Raw genomic sequence first — 23,232 nt, forward strand, 5'->3', positions numbered from 1 at the left:
CATTGGGAACCCTTCTCAGGCCTTGGCACCTCCATTCATCAACCTTCTTAATTATCCCTTTTATTCAAACTTTTGAATGACACATTTGTCATGATGATGATGATGATCATCATCATCATCATCATCTCAACTTTTGTATCTCCAAGACCCCAAACTCTAACACTCTCTTCTCTGACCACCTCCTCATTGTTCTTCCATTACTCCTTCTGCCTCACTCCTCCCAAAGTTACCTTTTAATTTATAGTATGACACATCATGGACCAGTTAGACTTGTACCTAGGTGATTCAGTGTGCCTGAGTTCAAGTCCTAATTTTGTGACCTTGGACAAGTCACCCTCTCTGGTCTTTGGGTCTTATCTATAAAATGAGGGGCCAGCCTAGCTGATCTCCAAAGAATCACATGGGTAATATGCTCCCCATCTCTGATCCTATATCTTTCTGCTCCATTGATTTCTTCCTATTGTCTCAGGCCATCACCCCATTTGAACTTGAACCCTCCGTCCTTAGGCTGACTGATTTTGATTCTCAGAGATTTGAGTAAGCAGTGTTCCATTCGTTGACAGATTTTTTATATTCACATTTTGGACAATCGTGCAGCTACTTTCCTTCGAGTTGAGAGAGGCACTGTTTTTCATTCCAACAATATCTTCAAATGCTGTCCCCTCTTGCCCCCAAATAAATTTGAATACAACCCAATGACCTGAAATCAGGATTAAAATGAGGAGTGTGTTGAATCCAGCCAGGAGTGCCAAATGAGATCCACAGTGACACATTTAGATGTTGTAACAGACAGGGTGTCATTTGAGAGGCAGCTTGGTGGGGAGGAGAAAAGGCTGCCTTCGAAGTTGACAGATTGTGGTTCAAATTTTAGTGTGACCTTGGGCAGATCCTCTAAGCTCCCTGGGCCTCAGTTTCCTCATTTATAAAATGAGGGGGTTGATCTAAGGACCTTTGTAGTCCCTCCTCTTGTAAAGCTTTGATCCAGTTGGGAATCTTTCAGATTTCACTTGTCTAAAAATTTTTTTTTGAATTGTCTAACTTTATACTCTTAAGGTCTTGGATGATTGTTGGGAATTGCAGCCAGCGGGGAGAGTTTAGTTCTCAAACTAATTAGCATAATAACATTTAAATTATTCAGGAACAGCATGCAGTTTAATAGTTTTACAAGCCAGGTTTTAGGAATATTAATTTGTGCTTTGTAAAGAGCAGGCATTTCTTTTTGTTGTTACATTTCTGGGACCTTTTGTCCCCTGAGAGTTTTTTGCTTTTCAAGGAGGAAGGATGGTGACAACAGAGGAAAAACTTTTTTTTCAAAGTACTTTTTAAATTAAACTTATTTTTGGTTAGTGTTAGTTATCTTTTTTTGACTGAATCTCTTATTTATTTGGTATAAAGGACTCCCAGTAAAGATATAGATTGGCATCATCTTTGTAAAGTGCAGTCTTAGGACACTAAGGGACACTTGCTAACTGGGACATCTAGAGGTTAAGTGACTTGTCCATTGTCATACAGCTCAAATGTTTCAGGGGTGGGATTTGAACTCAGGTCTTACCCAATACAAGGTTACTTCTGTGTCCCTACACCACACTGTCTCTCAAATCAAAATAAACTTTGTTTCTTTTTATTTACAGATAGTCTAGGGAATATGATTTTTAGTTTACATAGCTGGAAATTTAATAGCAGCAAATCAATGTGTTTATTAATGCCCACATGACAGAGCAAGAACCTAGCTCCGCTGACTCTGAATTTAGTCCAGTGTGTCACATAAACCAGATAGCTTCACTTTGCCATCCTCTTAGGCTGTTGTTGAGTTATTTCAATAGTGTCCAACTCTTTTTGACCCCATTTGGGATTTTCTTGCCAAAGATACTAGAGTGATTTGCCATTTGCTTCTCAAGTTCATTTTACAGATGGAGAAACTGAGGTAAACAGGGTTAAGTGACTTGCCTAGGGTCACATAACTCATAAATGCCTGAGGTCAGATTTAAACTTCCTGGGTTCAGCACTTTACTCATTGTACTACCAGCTGGATTAAATTTCTAAAAATTTATATAAACACTGATAATTTTTAATAGTTCAGGACATAGTTCTGAGAATTAAAATTTTTTTTTTTGCCATTTAGGAGTTGAGTTCGGGAATTCCAACCTGTATTAGGCTCTGGGATCCAACTAAGTCTGGCATCAATATGGCGAGCTCACAGGAGTGGGACTGGAATTGGGGAGGGAGGCCACCATGCTGCCAGACTGGCACAAACGACCCAGATTAGATTTAGAGCAAATCAAAGAATTTATGCCATTCAACAGATGGTCAGGCCTGTGAATATCTCCTGTCCTTCTAACCTGTAAGAGATAGAGAAACTCAGTCTTTAAAAAAAAATCAAGGAAATTTATCATGTATCCAAATGCTTACAAATTCCTTTTCCCTTTACAGATGTCTATTCCTTCCAAGAAGAGGAGTCTGTTTTAGATCCCCATTTAGCCAAGCACTTAGCACATTTTGGGATTGATATGCTTCAGATGCATTCGGTGAGAAGGCCCACTTTGGTTTATAGCTTTATTTCCATGGTAGGGGGGTCGGGTGGTGATGGCAGAGAGGTTTTTAGATCTAATTTAAATATTCTTTTTCTCATATGAATATTCGTTATGATAAAATATGAAGTTTTAATGATTCTTGTTTTCAAATCCAATGATTTGGCATTAATCCTATGCGCTAGGCACTGGGACTATTATTAATACAAAGAATGAAAGAAGTCCTAGACTCAATGAGCTTACCTTCTAATAGAGGAGATAAGCATCCATACAAATATATATCTATATCTATCTATATCTATCTATATCTATCTATATCTATCTATCTCTATCTCTATCTATATCTATATCTATATCTATATCTATATCTATATCTACGGAATCATATAAAGGCAATAAATAAAACAAATACAAAGAATTAGGTCCATGTAGGGGGTTGGAGAATCTGCTAACTATTGATAGGGAAGAGAGGTGTTCAAGAAAGACTTGTTTCAGAGGGTTCATGAAAGACTTCATGCAGAAGTTGGAGCTTAAAGCCAGATCTTGAAAGAAGAGAGGGACATTGAGGTAGAGCTGAGGAGGGTGTATTTTATAGGTATGGGTGACTAGAATCTAACTTGTCATTGGATTTAAAGATTAGATTTGATTTTTGTAATATAAATGGGAAATTAGTATTGAATTTTGGAGATGGCTTTTTTTGATTTGATGGGATCAGTATAGAATTTCTCCTTACTGTACCCCACTCTCTGGACAGTTAAATAATAATGAGAGTAATGAAAAGAAAATAAATAGTAATAAGAGTAATAAGGTAATAAGAGAAGATGACCTTTGAAACTGTCAGCTATAATATACTTCCATCTCGAGGTAAGTCAAGTTGATTTCACTTAAAAAGTTAAAGTTATAACCATCATTAAGAATCCTTGTCTTATTTTTACTCTATGACTGCTCTATGGATAGTGAAATATTTGAGGTATTGTGCATATGGTATTTTCAGTATGTTTGACCACATCTGAGTTATTGGGTTCAGTTTGTGACTTTCTAGTTTAGAAGGTCCTGAGGATGCCATTATAGTTAAGAGACTCACATAGGTCATGTGAGTATTAGTTGAATTAAAGAGGTTATTTGGTTTTAATACTCTTATTTGATGGATGAGGAAACTGAACCTCATATAGTAGTGAACAGTAAAGTTGGCATTTGACCCCAACTCTTCTGATTCCAAATCTGATGCTCATAGGGTCATAGGAGACATCTTGGTAGGGCATAGAGTTCTGGAAATGTCGGTGAGTCACTTAATCTCAGAAATGTAAGGATTAAAATGAGATCATAATAGGTAAAGTCCTTTGCCAAAGTCAAAGTACAAGCTCACTATGAGCTATTATTAGAAGATTACGTTACTCATTTGTTTTTTTTTTTTTGCCTTTGTCCCTTTCAGTTTACCATTTCTTCTTTATTTGCATTTCTTCCTCCCCATCCCAAAGGGCAGAACATTCCAGAAAGACTGAATGAGAAGATAGATAATGCTAGGGTTCCATCAGGAGTCATGAATGGCATCAAATTAATGAATGATATCAAATTAATTTACATTGTCTTTCTTTAATGATTTGGCATCTAGACAGAAAATGGCACAAGGGACAATGATGTCAAACCCAGGATCAGCGAGTGGGAAGTCATTCAGGAGTCGGGAATGAAACTGAAGCCCATGTATGGGTCTGGATTCACCGGAATGAAGAATCTGGGAAATAGTTGCTATCTCAGTGTGGTCATGCAAGCCATTTTCAGCATCCCTGAATTTCAGAGAATGTAAGTTTTGACACTCCAAAGAATGGGATTTCCATTGTGGTCTCTTGTTCATGTTGTGGTACCAACACTCCATTCTCATCTCTGTTAAGACATGGCGGATGACACTTGGAAGCTTGGGGACAGGGACTTTAGGCAGTTTCCTAGAACAATGTTTCCTATAAGTTTTAGACAGTTTTCTGTCTTTCTTGATGTTTATCCTATACTTTCTTGATGTGTATATCCAAATCAAAAGAACTATAACTAGGGATTTCTTGAAATTAATTTGAGGATAGAGGGGAGGAGATTTGGCATTATCTCTGTGATTATGAGTGGAATGATAAGATTGAGAGGAACCTTACTCCCAGAAAAAAGTTCCCCTCTTTCCCCTGCCCTGTAGAGTTTGGGAGAAAGTAGGACCTAGTAGAGAAGCACCAGATAATGGTACCCTGGGGACCCTTGTACTTTGTGCTGTTAAGTAGCAGAGTGCTTTGAACATAAATTGTGAAGGAGACATCAGAAATCATTCATTAAATATTAGTCTGTTCCAGGCAGCATCCTAAAGCTAAGGCTGAGAATACAGTGACAAAAGTCTAAATAGTCCTGGCTCTCAAGGGATATTGGAACCTTGGAACAAAGTACTCTTCACCTCAAGCTAGTCATATATCTTATTATTGAAACTATTAGTCTGCTGCTTTTATTTTTACTTTTCTCCATGCAGAGAGAATGGGGAACAAGGACTCCACCCTCATTGCAATTTAAATGTCCTTAATTCTCATATGAAAGAGAAGAGTTTTTTCCTAGTCCATTCTCTAAACAGACATGTTGCTTTTCTGGCTTTCCTGGGCCATGCTGTAGTGCAGGCAAGGGAACTGCTGTCTTTGGAACTCAACTGCCTGAGGGGGTTAGAAAGCACTGTCTGATGTTACAGAGGTGAGAGGTTTCCCTTGGGAAATGTTATGGTTTGGGATCACAGAATCACAGAATTGGAATATTATAAGGACCTCAGAGACATCTAATCCAAAGCATACCTGAAAAGAATCCCCTTTATATGGAGGAAAATATAATTACAAATATCTATTTGTAAGTATATATATATACTTAAAAATAGTCCAGTTTTCCTGAGGATAGATCTATATCTATCTTATCTATCTCCTACATATAATATTGCATATGTGTATTTATATATATGCATCCATCTATCCATGCACCCATCCATCCATCCATCCATTTATCCATCCATTCATTTATTTTCTCTATTTCCTATATATAATATTACACATCTTTCTGGCGGTTTGATTATCTAATTTAATTCATATATATATAATATTGCATAACTATTTATCTGTTTGATATCCAATCTAATTTCTATATATAATATTAACTGTCTATCTTGCTAATCATTTTTAAAATTTTTATTTATTTAAGGTAATGATTAAGAGTAATTTGCTCAAGGTCACACAGGCAATTATTAAGTGCCTGAGGCCAGATTTGAATTCAGGTTCTCCTGACTCCAGGGCAGGTGCTTGGGTGCTCAATTCACTATGCCACTTAGCTGCCCCCATATCTATCTAATCTAATTTCTATAGATATTACACATATATCTAATCTATCTCTAATATATATTACATATCTACTGGTCTCCTATATATATTACATATCTATCTATCTATTTAGATATGTATTCTCAATCAAGCCTGGCATTCAATGTTTGTATGCGATCTCTCTCTCTCTCTCTCTCTCTCTCTCTCTCTCTCTCTCTCTCTCTCTCCTCTCTCTCTAGTGGAAATGAGATGGTCACTGTGTTGTTCAGCATTCCTATATCTTTCAAAATTGTTTTATTTTGACCATTATGGGAATTAATTCTCTTGAAAGCTCAAAGAGGGCAGTTGCTATTTAATTTTTATCCTTGCACTCCAGTGCTTTGCATATCATGGACACTTAATATGCACTTGCTGCTTGATGTATTGGTTCTTCTTAGTTTATTCCTCATCTGTTTTTTTCTGAGCTTTCAATTGCTTGGACTGTATATTGCCCAGGCAGGAGGAAATAGAGGCTCTCCAGGTCATAGATGATCTTCTCCCCTTTTGCCTTTCAACTTCACTTCACTTTGGTGACTCTGCTGTGACTCAGGTTCCAGAATGTATCACTAACTCTAGAAAATGTCCTCTTAAGGGATAAGGTATAATTATTATTTAATTTAATCTCAAATAAAAGTAAATGAGAGAGTTGGATGAGAAGCCCTCATGGTCCCTCCCAGTTCTAAATCTTCACTCCTATGAAATCAGGTTCTTTTGTTGGTAAGTAGATTTTAAAAAATTTTAAAACTACACAATTTTAGAGTCTTTTTACACTCAAAAGACTGAAGAAAAATTTAATAACCGACTTCTTTTGCAATTTTTTTGAATGTGATTTTTTTTTTTCTCTTCCCAAAGTTTCATATTCTTTTATTCTTAGTTGAACTTTGTCTTTGGTGAATTTAGACCCAAATCAATTGCACATCAAAGGCTTTTAAGATCACAGAGTAGGGTGGGAAGATTCTTGGCTCTGGAATCAGAAGAACTGAGTTCAAATCTTAGCACTGATCCCATTTGGGTGACCTTGATCATGGTCTTAATCTCCCTAGATCTCAGTTTCCTTGTATGTAAAATGAGGGGGTTGGATTCTCTCTGCCCACTTGGGATACTTTCAGTGGTTCCATGAACATTGAATTCTTAAAACCAAAAGACACCTTCCTCTTTGACTCCCTTCCCACCATCTTTTCTCCTGTTAAAATGTTTTCCAGTTTCCCCTTTCCCCATCTGCCCCCCCCCCCCCGAAATGCCAACAGGACAGGGTCTATCCCAAGAGCTGCAGCTGCATTCTGTTAGTAGAAAAAATGAGTCATAGTAAGATTAAGTGACATGGGCAAAGCCCAGAATAGCAACCTGGTTCCTTGACCCCCTGTTTGCCTCTTGACCCAATCTGTGTTTTAAAATTTCTGATGAGAATCAAATCTGAAGACACATAAGCTTACAAAGGAACAACATCAGAGGAGGGTTGGAAAGAGGCATAACTGATTTTCCCCCTTGATTAAAATCAATAAAATATTAATAATATCAGCTAATGTTTAAGATTTGCAAAGGGCATGGCACCTTTCTTGTCTTATGCTCATAACAACCCTGCTATTATTATCTCCATTTTATAACTGAAGAACTTGAGACAGAGGTTAAGTGACTTGCCCAAAGTCACACAACTAAGTGTCTGAGGCAGGATTTATTTTTTTGTTTTATTTTTGCAAAGCAATGGTTAAGAGTGACTTGCCCAAGGTCACCCAGCTAATTAAATATTAAATATCTGGCACTGGATTTGAACTCAAGTCCTCTTGATTCTGGGGCTGGTGCTCCATTCACTGTGCCACCTAGCCGCCCCCGAGATAGGATCTGAATGCAGTTCTTCCTGACTCCCAGTCCATTGCTCTAGCTACTATACCACCTAGTTTCTTATAGCTAGAAATTTCATACTATTGAGGGAGTAGGAGACAGAGCCTGAATCCATGACTCAAATGAGAACACATGAGAAGAGGAGGAAACTCCTTTGGCCAGTGTAGGTCAACATCTTCTCTGCAACTTAAAGACAGATCTCTGAAGTGTTTTCTAAGTACAAAAGAAAAATCAAACCAAACCAAAAATAAATCCTTTAAAATTATTTGATAAAATTCCTAATTTTACTCTGATTGCTAAAAAGACCCCTATATTCATCAATAAAATGGAAATAATTACAGCCATGAAAGGCAACATAGTGTGGGTGGGCAGGTAATTGGATATTAGTCCTGTCTCTCTCCTACATATGTTCTTCCTGGTATTTTTATTTTACTTGGGTTACCCTTTAAGCACTTCCAGTTTACTTTGGCAGAGGAAGTTTCCCTATATCACTGAAATGTCCTGACCCTACCCCTATTATTATTATTATTACTATTACTATTACTATTACATGACTGAATAATAAATGGCATCCTCACTTGTTGTGAGGATAAGATAAAATAATGCCTCTAAAACATTGTGTTCCTTTGACTGCTACGTAGATGATCACAGAGATCAGAGTTGAAAGACATGCTCTGGTTTACTCAACTGTAAAGTGATCAGTGTAAACTCAGGGAGACCAAGCAGCTTTCCTAGATTCAGAGGTCATAATAAACAATAGAAAACTAGCTGTTAGTTATTTTTATTATTACTAAAATATCTAAAGAGGATATTTACTTTAGTATCCTATCTGAGAGCTATGTGCTGCCGAATTTGGTATCTGGATCTCTCTCTTGAACCCAAATCTAATGTCCTTTGGACTCTGTTGAAAGATTCCTACTAGATCTGTCTTGCACAGATTATCAAAAAGGTTTAGACAAGTATTGGATAATGATCTGTATAAATGGAATACATGGACAATGTTACCAAGATACGTATTGGGAATATCTTGTAGATGTAAAAAGGATGCCAACATTAGCTCATTCATGGATATAGAAATCGATTGACCAAGAGAATTCTGGGGTGTTTCAGGACAAGGTGGAAAGATCAAATAATTTGGAAACAACAGGAAAAATATCTGAATCAGTTTGTTGGTCAGGATGCTTGTGGGAGTGGTGATATAAATATTTACCAAAGACTGGAGTGTTGTCTTAGCACTTGGCTGCTAAAGGGGGAAAAAAACAAAAACAGCTTTCCATCAGCTCTAGAATTAGGTTTGACAACAGAGCCAGCCATAAGTATCATGGTGACCCAACCAGGGAGGTATCTCAGAGGTCTTAGTGAGAAGGCGTTCCTTTTATTTTGGTTTCCTGTTCCCTTTGCCCCAACATTTGTGATGTTCTCTTCTCATTTCTAGGTATGTGGGAAACTTGGCAAGAATATTTGATTACTCTCCTCTAGACCCAACGCAGGATTTCAACACACAGATGTAAGTGCCAGTTCTCCATTGGGGAGAGTAGGAAAGTGTGGAATGGAATTGAAATAATTCACTAGCAATCAGGAGCAAATGACTGTATTCAGCTTTTGTCATGTTCCTTGATATCCAGATAATGGGATGGCTATTTTACTGACTGATATGACAAATGTGGTGGTAATTTGGAGAGAGGATGACAACCTGATGGTTCATTGTTTTGTTTGTTTATCTCTCTGCTTTACTCCAGGGCTAAGTTAGGACATGGCCTTCTCTCAGGTCAATATTCCAAACCTCCCATGAAATCTGAGCTCATTGAACAGGTGATAAAGGAACATAAGGTAAGTCCATGTACAGGCATTTACAGCTCTGGTCTTTAGATATAGGAGACCCAGAATTCTGGGAATGAACATAGGTCTAGGAGGAGGTCACTAGTCCTTTTAACAAAGTGTAAAACCAAAAGTTTTATTCTAGGATCTGACATTATATTTATAAATTTTGAAAATTAAGGTCAAGGTTTTTCTTTGCAGAGTTGCTTTCTTTATGGATCTTTACATTTGTGGTTGATTTTGTTTAGTTGGTGCAGTCATTTTTGACTCTTTGACTCCATTTGGGGTTGTTTTGGCAAAGATATTGGTAATGGTTTGTCAGTTCCTTCTCCAGTTCATTTTTTGACACGAGGAAACTGAGACAAACAAGGTTAAGTGGTTTATCTAGGTTCATATAGCTAGTGTCTGATTTGAATTCAAGCCTTCCAGACTCCAGCCCAGGTATTTTATCCATTGTATTACCTAGCTGCTTTTTACATGGACTTTTATATGGATTAGATTTATTGAAATAATTCAAAATGTCCTTTTCTATAAGGACTATATTGTACTATGAAAATATTCATAGTTTGGATAGTGTGGACCTACCTTTTGCCAACCAAGATGGCAACCCGTCTATAATCTAAAAGATAAGAATAGATAAGAAGTGAGATGCTGCTTGAGATCCAGAGTGGTTAAGTTTTTGATCAGGATGACCAGCTGATGATAATGAAGTCAGGAAAGACCTCATGTGTGAGATAGCAAATGAACTTAGTTTTGCAGAAAGAGTTCTGAAATGCTCAATTCCAACCCTCATTCATGAATCAGATCATTTCAACATGTCTACTGTCTCACCTCAGGGCTCTGGGTAAAGTTTTGAAGGATTTCAATTTGTCTTTCTTTTTTAAGAAATAGATATTTATTAATATCTATTGTTTTTACATCACCAAAATTTCTCAACTCTTCCAGAGAGCTATCCCATATAAAAAAGGAACTAATATATTGAAAAAATACATGCACTATTTCACATTTCCCTCTTTTGCAATGGAGTGCGAACTGACCTGCCTTCTAGCTCTTCTCTGAGGTCATGCTTGTTCTTTCCGATACAACATTCATTTTTGATATTTTGTTGTCATTCTTATTAGTTATGTGGTTGTCATTGCTATTTTGTTCAACTTATTTCACCCATCATCAGTTCATGTAATTCTTTCCAAGATCCTCTGTATTCATCATTGTCATTGTTTCTTATAGCATAGTAATAATCATATTCAGACACCACAATTTGTTTAGCCAATCTCTAGTCAATGGGTACCTATGATTTTTCCTGCAATTGTTTGCTATCATCAATATGGGCACTTTTTTCTTATAAATGGCTTCTTTGGAGTATTTTCCTAGTAGTGAATTCCATGTATAAAGGGATATGGGCATTTTAGTCACTTTTTTACATAAATGTAAGTTAGTTTTCAGAATAGTTGTACTAATTCATAATTCCACCATTCCTGTTCCTATTTCCCCCAAGGGGCTTGTTTTTTTCCTAATATTGTAGGACCCTTACCATTCTGGCCCATTTATCAGTTGAGAATTAGTAGTCAGTTTATATAATGTACTAGGCTTTTGATATGTAATTTTTAGAAAGGGGGATTTATGGTAAGAACAGTTGGTACAAAATATTCCTCCCCCAGTTCCCCAAAGTCTATTCTATTTTTGAACTCATCTCCTTTTTCTCTCTCTCCCTTTCTCCTCCTTCTCTACCTCTCCCTGTCTGTCTCTTCCTCTCTCCCTCTCTTCTCTGTCTTTCTGTTTCTCTCTTTATTTTTCCTCTCTCTCATCCAACCCCTAAGTGACTTCTCTGTCTACCTACAGACACTTGTTCAATCCCACATGTTTCTATTTTCTGGACAGATACTTTGTCCCTGATTCTCAGGGCATGATCAATTTTCTTCATCTAGTCCAAACATCCTTCCTGTATGATGCCACAAACAGCTTCACATTTATTTGGAATGCCTTTGATTGATTTAATTCAGTTGACATAAATCCCTACCTTATCAAAGTCCAACCTTGTCAAAGTCATTTTACGTGCTCTGGGGAAATTTGATTGATTTATTCAATCAATCTTTCATCATTATATACCATAATGACAGCCTATGCAAAGGACTGGAGATAGGAGATGGCAAATAGGCTACTGGAAGGTAGAGTGTGAGAATAGGAATAATATACAATAAGCCTAAAGGTAAGGTGGAGCCAGATCCTGAAGGGTTCAGAAAGCCAAACAGTTGAGATTCCATTTTCCCCTAGAGCCTCATGTTTTAGGAATACCATTTGGATGGGGGAAGGGAAAGACTGGACCATGAAACCAATTAGGGGGCCTTTGTAATAGTCAATAGTCTAGATGAGAGGTGATGAGAGTATCTGTATGTATCATGGTTTCTAATATATATATATATATATCTATATATCTATATATATATCTATGAGAAGAAAATGGGCAATACTTCATAGAAAGATTTGCCTTGGCAATGAAAAGGGTTATCTTCCCATGGAAGTCAGGGGTGAAGGAGAATAATGTTGGATCTGAGTGATGTGAGATGAAAAGGAGGAAAGAAGAGAAAGCTCTCATTAGATGGTCTCAAAGTATTGGGGCAACCAAAGAGCACTGAAAAGACAGCATGGTGGGCTACAAACCAGCACAATTTCAATGGTGACTTGTCTCAGTTTCCTTATTTAAAATGAGGGATTTGGAGTTGATGACCATTAAGGTCCCTATTATTACTTTATGAGAAATGGCATAAAATACATGAGTACTGAAATGTGGGATCTGAAGAGGAAGAAGGTAATCATTTAGCCAGTATAAGGGGTAACATGATGGATAATCAGAGTACTATACTGGTATCCACAAAATATTAAATTAGCTACCAAGGGGTGACTAGGTGATGCAGTGGACAGAGTGCCGGCCCTGGAGTCAGGAGTACCTGAGTTCAAATCTGGCCTCTTAGTAATTGCCTAGCTGTGTGGCCTTGGGCAAGCCACTTAACCCCATTGCCTTGCAAAAAAAAGGTATAAAAAATAAATTAGCTACCAGTGGATCCTGTTACATTAGGACGCTTGATAACAGTTATAGAAGCATATTGACAAGATTTGTATGGCAAGAGAAGGCTTTATGTGGAAGGAATAATGGGTTGTGATCTGGGTCAGGAAGAGCCAACTTTGTTGAGATCATGAATCTCTTCAAATATCCAAGTATTTACTGTTGTTGATGTTGTAACCTCGGTCACATCTTCTGGGTTTGGAGTAATTTAGAGGAAACTGAGATATATCTGAGTACTTTTTTGACTGAAGTAGCTTTGTTGTAGCAGCTGGACTGAGGGAAGCAGCTCAGTGTAAATCACCATTCATATTCCAACTTCTCCAAGAAATATAGGACTTTGTATTCAGTCAGGAAATCTTTGATCTTCATACCTCCATAGCATTCTTTGGCATTGTTGCTTCCTAGCTCCTCCATGGTGGTTATTTTAGCAATGGGTCATGGTGTCCCACCTCTATTAACTTATTATAATGCAATTGATTCCCCACTAAAAGTACAAGGTCCAAGTTCCATGGAGGAAATTCCTCTGTCATTCTGAGAACATTTTCACCATATGACATCTCTCTTTACCTCATGGCATCCCTGACTTTGATCTCCATGGCTAGTTGGTCTTACTAGGACCTCCTGAGAGGAGCCTCCTTTCTGCTGATGTGAGTCTGATCTGAGATTTTACTTTAGGGACTCTAATTGCCTGCACCTGTGTTGATGGAGATAATGATGCTAGACCATATTTAACAGAATGTAGGGCTATTGAGGTTAATTTCTACATATGTGGACTTGGGCCAGCTGCTCCCAAAGCACTCTCCTTTCTCTCCCTCTACCCATAGCTTTTTAAAAAGCTTTATTTCCAGCTTCTTACTTTCATCACTGCTCTTGTAATTTTCCTTTAACCCTTTGGCCATGACCATGTAAACAGTCAGAAAAATAGGTTCCTAGCTCAATGGGGTTGAACACAGACCTCACTGTCTTTTCTCCCAAACCTTCCTCTCTTCTGAACTTCATACCATTCCTGAAGGTGTCACCTTTGGCCCAGACCGGTGACATTAGCATCATCCTCATATTCTCTTTTTTTGGCTTATTAGTAGCCAAATCTTGTTTCTGTCTTTACAACACGTCTCATAGGTATCCCCCTATTTACATTCACATATGCCTTCATTATACCTCTTACCTCTAGCATGGAATAACTTGGCCCCTTGCCCCACTGCAAGTCACACCTAGATCAGTCTCCTCTTCTTTTTCCTTTCTATTTGTTAACTGGAGGAAATTAAGACACTGGGCTGATGAATTCCATAACACATGGATATTACCCAGTTTCAACTGGATCCTCCCTGAAGCAAGACAAACATTCTGCTCCTCTCTAATCAATATGCCATGGGTGGAATGCTTCTGGTAAAGGCAAGTGTGAAGGCTGTCTTTGACAACACTCCCCTTATAATAAACAATTGTTCAAGTCATGTCATCATGTGGTCCTCTTTGTTTACAAAATGAACATCCTCATCCTCATCATCAGCTTTATTCAAGCTTTGCTAAAGTGTGCAAAGGTAGCTCAAATGGTGATATAAAACCTAAATCAATATAAAGAGCCAGGAATTCTTTTGAATATTTTACACTCCAAGAAGATTTCAAACAATTTCCATCTTTGTAATTTATTGTTTCCTCAAAGACAATAATGAGAACACATCTTTTAAAGTAAATGAGTGAATATTTGTTAGTTATAGGAAAAAAATTGTTCTGCCTCCCTGGTGGAAGGAAGAGCCAGAGTCTGGAATTCTTCTGTCTGATTGGACTCACTGGTGTGTTGGGTACTTTCTGTGGTATGGTGCCCACATGGCAAGAAAGTAGATAGCAGTATATTTGTGATAGGCAGATGGGACCTGAAAAACATCAGTAAGGGAAAGCAAGAAATTCAGAAGAAGGAGAGTAAAGCAATGGGAGGAGGAGAAAGAGGATTGATAAGAATGGAACAAACATTGATTAAGTGCCTACTATATAAGTGGACCATAGAATAAATTTAGAAGTGGAAGGGAGGCCATTGAATCCTTTATTTTACAGATCAGGAAACTGTGATAGAGAGAGGTTCCATGACTAAGGCAGGATTTAAACCCAAGTTTATTCTTACTCCAAGTCTAGTCATCTGTCTACTTTGCTATGCAATGGTCTCCTTGTATTTCACATCCTTTAGCACATCCATTAGACAAAGAGATTAAGGGTACCAAGAGGAAATTTATCAGACTGTCCAGTAACATGAAAATTTAGCTAGCCCACCTCTATCTTAGAAATCAGCTTCTCTCTCAAGTGCATCTTTTTTTGCAAGGCAATGGGGTTAAGTGGCTTGCCCTAGGACATACAGCTAGGTAATTATTAAGCGTCTGAGGTGCTCCTGACTCCAGGGCCAGTGCTCTATCCACTCCGCCACCTAGCCGCCCCTCCCAAGTGTATTCTTGACCAGAGCTGATCTAGGACAGATCAAGGAAGACAATGTATTTATTAGGTAGCTTTGATGGGCACGCCACAATGTCACCTTCCGACCACTTTTAGTACTGAGATCTAGAAATGTAGAGACTGTCATTCCTTCTAGTTGAATTTCATCTGTGATGTAGTAATTTAATACATTTCTTATAGGAAGGAGTAGTTTCTCCCCCTTCCCTTCCAAGTAGAATTCCTTGAAAGTTCTACCATTTACTAAGACCATGTTTGTGTATCAAGGATGTGAAATATTGAAATCAACACATTTAATCAAAGCCTTTGATTGGCCACAAATCAGAATTCTTCAGAACTCTTAACTGGTGCTTGTGTAGGATGTGATCCAAAGTAGCAACTTAGCCTCTCATTCATTAATCAATACATTGATTCCAAATGAAAATGGCATATAGCATGTGGTGTCTTTGTTTAGTGAGCCAGGCTGGAAAATTGCCTCTGTAAACATTTGAGGGTGATTTTTGATGGTGCAATCTCTTCTAATTTTAGCTGAAGGATTTTGCAAGGGTTGATAAGCAAAGTAGGTACAGTAGTCTATAAATATGACCAGTTCCTCAAATGCACGTCACTCTGAATAAGACTAGAATATTTATACCTTCAATACTGATGTCTGTTTTCTTAATTTTAGATTTTTTCTCCCCAGAATAGAAAACAACTTCTTAGAAGACTGAAATGCTCAAAGTTTGCCCTTTGCCCCCAAAACATAGTATCATCTATAGAGAAGTGGTGTTAGCATGGTGGGGTGTGCATTTGATTTGAATTTAGGAAGAACTGGGTTCTTATAATGTGATAGGCACCATCCTTAGCATCAGGGAAACAAATAAAGGTAAAAGCATTCCCTGCCCTCAAGGAACTTATTATTCAATTGGGAAGATAGCATGTAAACAATAGGAAATACATACATGCATACATATAGAGACAGACACACACACATAGAGAGAGAGAGAGAGAGAGAGAGAGAGAGAGAGAGAGAGAGACATAGAGTCACACAGCATAACAGAGACAGAAAGAACAAGACAGAGAGAGAGAGAGGAGAGAGACAGACAGATAGACATGGAGAGTGACAGAAAGAACAAAGCAGAGAGAGGAGACAAACAGAGAGATAGAGAGAGGAGAGAAAGAGATATTAATCTCAGAGGAGAAGGTACTAGCATTAGGGGGCTGCTGAGGAAAGTCCTTCTATTTGAAGGTACCATTTGAACTGGAGGAAGGCAAAGAGGCTAAGAGGTGGAAATAATGGGGCAGAATATTCCAGACATGGAGGAACTCCTGTAGTAGTGACTAGCGTGTAAACAGATAGCAAGGTTGGGTGGGGTCAAATTATAAAAGACTTTAAAAGCTAAGTGGGGGGTTTTATATTTAATCCTGGAAATAATAGGGAGCCACTGGAATTTATTGAGCGTGGGGGTAGTTGGTTGATTGGTGTTGCCCTTTGTCTTTGAAGGGGGTCAAAATGGCATCACTATGTTAGAAATAAGTTATAGTGAGTCTGACTGTGTCTGATCAGACCAAAATGAGTTCAAAATGCTCTACCATAGGTCAGGCACAAATAGGTTATGTGAATATTTGAGGTGAGTTCTCTAAATTAGCACATCTCAGCTCGATGGTACAGTGGATAGAACAATGACCATGGAGACAGGAGGATGGGAGTTTGAATCCAGCCTCAGACACTTGACACTTACTAGCTGTGTGACCTTGGTCAAGACACAACAACCCTGACTGCCTTGCATCCAGGGTTATCTCCAGTTGTCCTGATTCATATCTGACCACTGGACCCAGATGGGGGAGAAAGTGAGACTTGTGGCTTAGCACAGCCTCCCCCTCACTCAAATCCAACTCACGTCCTTGTCATGGCATCACCTCCCTGATGATCACCTCCCTTCTTCAAGAATGAAGGCCAAGCATTATCATCATCATCTCACATTTCTTTTGAGCTACTTCAATTTGACTTTGCTCATAGAGCACAGCCCCTTTACTGATGAGGGCATGCTCTGCTGGGTGGACCTGTGTCAGTGTTTCCCATGCTGTACAATCAACTCCATAGTTCTTTTTTTTAAGGGTTTTTTTTTTTTTTTGCAAGGCAAACAGGGTTAAGTGGCTTGCCCAAGGCCACACAGCTAGGTAATTATTAAGTGTCTGAGACCGGATCTGAACCCAGGTACTCCTGACTCCAGGGCCGGTGCTTTATCCACTATGCCACCTAGCCGCCCCTAACTCCATAGTTCTTAAGAGAGACCTTGAGAATGTTCTTGTATCACACGGTCAAATCTACACTTTAGGGTGATGACTTTGTCAATTGAGTGTAGGAAGGCCTGGAATGGGGAGAGACTCAAGGTTCAGACTAGGCTTTTGCAATGGTCCAGGTGAAAGGAGATGAAGGTTTACACAAGAACAGTGATTGTGAATGAATGGAGAGAAGGGGATGATACACAAAAAATGTGAAGATAAAAATGTTGAGATTTAGTGGCAGATTTGATATGCGGGATGAATGGGAATGAGTCTACTCTCCTCAAGATCCTGGAGAAAGTGGAAGCAGCTCAATTGTCTCACATCACTTCATCACAGTTGGAAAAATTGCCCTAGACCAAGTGATAATCATTAAATTGATAGAAAAATGATAGTAAGTGCATTGATGACCCAGGTCTGCATGAAGAAACAGTAAAAAGGTTTTAGGTCCTGGGAGGGATCCAGACAGAAAAACTAAGTTACCCGAAGGTTTCCAATTTTGGGATACAGGCTGAAGTCATGTAGCAGAAGCAGGGAGAGGGAGACTGGATCAGGGTCTAGCTAATACTATCTTGAGTCTATGACAGTGTCACTGTCACCCTAAGAATTAGGAATCTAGTTGTTCTCAGACCCAGAGGGCAATGCTGAGAGCCTGCAGGAAGTCAAATAGCCCAAGCTTAGTGCTTTCTCTGGATCTGCTCCTAAGTCCCTTGAAGACCCTGATCCCCGATAATACTGATCAAGGCTAAAGAAGATGTGAAGTCCTTCTAGAGATTTACAGGTGTTTGCCTTGATATTTCAGGATGTAAGAATCAAAAAATCAATGTTAGAGCAGTGAGACTGGGTGCCTAACTCTGCAAGAAAATTAAGAATATTAGGAAGGAGGAAGATTTTGAGGGGAAAAAAAAAAGCAATACTCTTTGGATCTGTCAAGTACGGACTTTTTAGGAGATGTCCAATGGGCATCTGATGTTGTGGGGCTATAATTAGAAGAGAACTCAAATTGGATTTGTAGATCATAATAATGATCAATATTTTTACAATTCATTTTATTTTATTACATGAAAAGATAGTTTTTTACCTTCATTTTTTATAAGATTTTGAGTTCCTCATTTTCCTACCTTGCTCCCTTCTCTTGACCCTCCCTATGTCAGTGAGTAATCTGATATAGGGTATACATTTACAATCATGTTGAACATGTTTCTACATTAGCATAGAAATGATCATTGAAATGGCAAGCTAGCCATGTGCTAGGAAAGAAGGAGAAGGGATTTGTACCTAAGATAGAGTCTCAGCATATTTGCTACTTGATTGGTCTTCTGATAGCACAGAAGCCTCAATGGCCCTCAAATCCAGCCTATAGAGAGACTTAAAACTTGTAATATCTCAGGGTGAATTAAAATAGGTCATTGATTGTAAGGACTAACTAAACAAGGCCTTTAACAGAGAGCCCTGGACCTAAAGTGAGGAAGATCTGAGTTCAACTCTTGCCTTAGACTTTGTAACTGATTCTGGACAAATCACTAATTCTTTGCCTCAGTTTCTTAATAATTAGAAAAATAAAATAATAATTTAAAAATAAAAATAAAATAATAATAAAAATAAAATAAAGTAATAAAACAACCCCTACCTGCCAGAGTTGTGAGAATAAAATTAAATGATAATTGTAAAGAGTTTTATAAACCTTAAAGCACTATATGGTCTATTATCATCACTATTAATTATCATTATTTCTAAGGCTAAGGTCCTATGATTGCACATAATAATTTTACAATATAGACATGGTAGCTGTTATATGGTGCAGTGGATAGAGAGCACTGGTCCTGGAGTCAGGAGGACCTGAGTTCAAATCCTGTCTCAGACATCTGATACTTACTAGCTGTGTTACCTTAGGCAAGTCAGTTAACTTCATTCCCTTGCAAAAACAAAAAAAAAGAATATATATATATATGTATATATATATATATATGTATATATATAAAACTTTTTTTCCTTACCAAGAAATAGTACATATAATTTTAAATCAATGAAGAGCTGTCAGAGAACAGGAGAAAAAAATGAGCATAGTAGAAAAGGAAACACTTTTTCTGTGGCAAGTAAAGTGAGGAGAGAATAGAGATAGAGTGTGGGTAATGGAAATGAATATTAATTTGTTGACCTCAGACTCCAGAATCAAATGTCGTGATTTCAAGTCAAAAGTTTTTCCATCATACTGTTCTCCTGCTTTTGTGTGGATCTATTATAATGACACCATTCTACAGGAATCTGACTGATTCTGATTTAATATTGAAGAATAGCTGAACTCTGGAACCATTTTAGGGTAATGATAGCCATATATAAGGGTTGCATGTAAGAGTCAGAATCATGTTTTTGGAGAAATGACATTGCATCCACTTCATTTTTTAATGTTAAGTGTAATGACTATGTTTGTCCCATTCAAAAGAGGGGAAAATACTCATCCCTGCCTATTGCCCCTGTATTATTGAAAGTAGGAAAGAAGAAGCAGTCTGGAATCTTGCATTTGTTGGTAGATTTAAAGTCAGGATAGCTAGTCAAATTCTGGCTCCCAACATGTGTTAGCTGTGTGATCCTGGACTGGTCACTTCAATTCTGTGTCCCTCAGGTTTCTCATCAGTTAAATGAGGGTAATAACACTGAAGCTTTCTACTCTACTTAAAAGAACTAACATATCTAACAGTAAAATGTTGATAATATCTGGGTAAGGCTATACACACTTTTGTCCAACGTATCCACACATCTCTCTGTCTCTGGCTCTGTCTGTCTCTCTCTCTCTGTATATATTTTTATATACATACACAAATATATGTATGTATGCAGAATTATACCTATGTACATGTAGGCATGCATGCATGCATGGGTGCATCTGCAGTGCTGTGTCTCAATGCTTTGTCACATTTATTGATTTGCTGAATGAATAAGTGAATGAATGAACAAATGAATGAATGAAGGTAGTATGACAAGGTCTCAGCCCTTTCCTCACTCACAGTCTAGCTTGGAAGAAAGGAAATTGGTACAGGAAAAGTTAAGGAACACCAGGAAGTATGTCAGTTAAGGAACTTAGACCCATCAATGGAGCAATTCTCCCTCCCCTCATTTAAATATTTTATTTTCCCCAATTATATATGGAAACAATTTTTAATATTAATTTTTTTACAGTTTTTGCATTAGAAATTCTCTCCTACTCTCTCTCCTCTCTCTCTCTTTCTCTCCCTCTCTTACTCATGATTGAGAAGGAAAGAAGTTTGAGAAAGATTATACATGTTCAGTCATGTAAAACATATTTTCATCTTAGTCAAGTTGTGAAAGAGTACATACACAACATAAGTTGAGAAAAAATAGAGAAGGTGAAATAACAATAAGCTTCAAATGGAGCAGTTCTGAGAGTGGTCAGCTCATTGAGAGACAGAATGATTGGGACTGCCATGGGAGGAACCAGTTAAGGAAGGACATGGGCAGAAATCTCAGAAGGGGCAGGTTCTTTCTTGTTTCTTGGTAATTTGTCTCATTCAGAGATAGTAGGTTCTCCTGATGTAACTTGTCTGTCTCTGCAAACGTTCTTCCCTCTCAGCCTCAGCAGAACGGGATCTCCCCATGCATGTTCAAGGCCTTCGTCAGCAAGAGTCACCCTGAATTCTCCTCCAACAGACAGCAGGATGCTCAGGAATTTTTCTTGCATCTGGTAAATCTAGTGGAAGTAAGTACCTCATTCTCTCTCTCTCTCTCTCTCTCTCTCTCTCTCTCTCTCTCTCTCCTCTTTCCTCTCTCTCTTTTTTAAGAAGAAAAATTAAATTACATTTTTTTTCGATTAAGGGTATATATTCTTATTTCACAAATGGTAAGATGAGTTTTTTTTTAGATTTTTTTTTTCAAGGCAAATAGGGTTAAGTGGCTTGCCCAAGGCCACATGGCTAGGCAATTATTAAGTGTCTGAGGCCAGATTTGAACTCAGGTACTCCTAACTCGAGGGCTGGTGCTCTGCGCCACCTAGCCACCCCAAGATGAGTTTTTTAAAACAAACTACCTTGCCACTTTTCTGCACTGTAATCTGGGAATGCTCAACTCTACCATTTTTTAATCTTTTTGAAATCAGGCTTAAAATTCCTGCCATCCTTGACCTGCCCCATTTAACCAATTGTGACTTTCTGGTCTGCCCTTCTTTCCTATTTGCACTGTATTAATGTGAGTTTTCTGATATAAATTCTTTAAGGGAAGGAATTGTTGGGTTTTGGTCTTTATTTTCCCCAAGGGCCCGGCACAATGGCTACTACATAGTGGGTGCTTCAATACTTGTCGAATTGAAAGTAAATCAAAATGAATTAAATACTTAATGATTTGAATATAAGTGTTCCATTACACCAAACAGACTATAGGTTTCTGAAGAATCCTGTCCCATTTCCCTTTTCTCCCCTCCTAGGCAATAAAGAATCAATGAAAAAATATGTATTTAGGATCTACTATGGACCAGGTATCCTCAAGCTGGGGATACAAGGAAAGGCAAATTCAGTTTCTGTTCTCAAGGGGCTCAAAATCTAAAGAGGTGTGTGTGTGTGTGTTTGTGTGTTTGTGTGTTTGTGTGTGTGTGTGTGTTGTATGTGTAAGATAACATATAAAGAAGATACATACAGAGTAAATTGGAGGTAATCCTAGAGGGAAGGCAATAGAATTAGGGCAGGAAAAACTTCTTATAAAAGAGGATTTTGCCTATTAATTGAAGGAAGTCAGGGAAGCTGAGACTGGGAGATGAGGAGAGAGAAAATTCTAGGCCCAGGCTGCTGCTGGGAAAATACTTGGAATTGGGAGAGATAGAGCCTCTTGTTCTTGGAGCAGCAGGGAGACCAGTGTCCCTGGATTGTAGGAACCTTTGGAGGGGAGTAAGACAGAAAAATACCAGAAAGGAGGAAGGGGCCCAGTTATGAATCGGAGCTTAGTTTTTCTGGATTCAGAGCTGTTTTCTAGTGCCTGTGTTACCACTGTCTCTGGGATTAGTCTGTTGGTATCTTAATACTTGCACCTGATCTCATCCAACCCCCAGAGGAACCGAATTGGCTCTGAAAATCCAAGCGATGTTTTCCGGTTTGTGGTGGAAGAACGGATTCAATGCTGTCAGTCTAGGAAAGTGCGCTACACCGAGAGGGTCGACTATTTGATGCAACTGCCAGTGGCGATGGAGGCGGCAACCAACAAGGGTAAGACAGACATGAAGACAGGTAGGGGTGTGACTACACATAAACTCATATATCATATATACTCACATGCACACACACACCTAGAACAGAGATCACTGACTTGCATCCTTACAAATGAAAATTGTATTATGTGGATGGCCTTGTGCTAGGTTCTGATGATACAAAGATATATTAAAAAATACCCTTCTCAGTCTCTGGAGGCCTTTATTTCTTCTTGGAGAATGCAGCATTTTTTTTAGGTTTTTGCAAGGCAAATAGGGTTAAGTGGCTTGCCCAAGGCCACACAGCTAGGTAATTATTAAGTGTCTGAGACCAGATTTGAACCCAGGTACTCCTGACTCCAGGGCCAGTGCTTTATCCACTGTGCCACCTAGCCACTCCTTCCCAATGGTTTTTGTTGAAGAGAGAATTTTTATCCCAATAGCTGGACTCTGGGTTTATCAAACAGCAGATTACTATAATCAATTCCTGCTATTGCACCTAGTCTATTCCACTGATCCACCACTCTATTTCTTAGCTAATACCAGACAGTTTTGATGACTGATGCTTTATAATATAATTTTAGATCAGGTAGGGCTAAGACCCCTTCTTTTGCACTTTTTTCATTGAATCCTTGGAAATTCTTGACTTTTTATTTCTCCATATGAATTTGCTTGCAACTTTTTCCAATTCCTTTTTTTTTTTTTGGAATTTTGATTGGTAGGGCTCTAAACAGGTAA

At 38.2% G+C, this 23,232-nt stretch overlaps 1 protein-coding gene across 3 annotated transcripts in view; it reads left to right on the forward strand.

Annotated features, from left to right (window-relative positions):
- The window catches only part of USP13 (ubiquitin specific peptidase 13), a 148,298-nt gene that overhangs the window by 89,322 nt on the left and 35,744 nt on the right, over positions 1 to 23,232 (forward strand). For all 3 annotated transcript variants that reach the window (XM_074190991.1, XM_074190993.1, XM_074190994.1), the window contains 6 exons: positions 2,431 to 2,525; positions 4,141 to 4,328; positions 9,162 to 9,233; positions 9,466 to 9,556; positions 20,896 to 21,021; positions 22,360 to 22,513. In XM_074190991.1, the coding sequence (XP_074047092.1) occupies positions 2,431 to 2,525; positions 4,141 to 4,328; positions 9,162 to 9,233; positions 9,466 to 9,556; positions 20,896 to 21,021; positions 22,360 to 22,513 (726 nt within the window). The remainder of the gene's footprint in view (positions 1 to 2,430; positions 2,526 to 4,140; positions 4,329 to 9,161; positions 9,234 to 9,465; positions 9,557 to 20,895; positions 21,022 to 22,359; positions 22,514 to 23,232) is intronic.

This window comes from Macrotis lagotis, chromosome 6, assembly GCF_037893015.1.
Source record: "Macrotis lagotis isolate mMagLag1 chromosome 6, bilby.v1.9.chrom.fasta, whole genome shotgun sequence".
Taxonomy (NCBI): domain Eukaryota; kingdom Metazoa; phylum Chordata; class Mammalia; order Peramelemorphia; family Peramelidae; genus Macrotis; species Macrotis lagotis.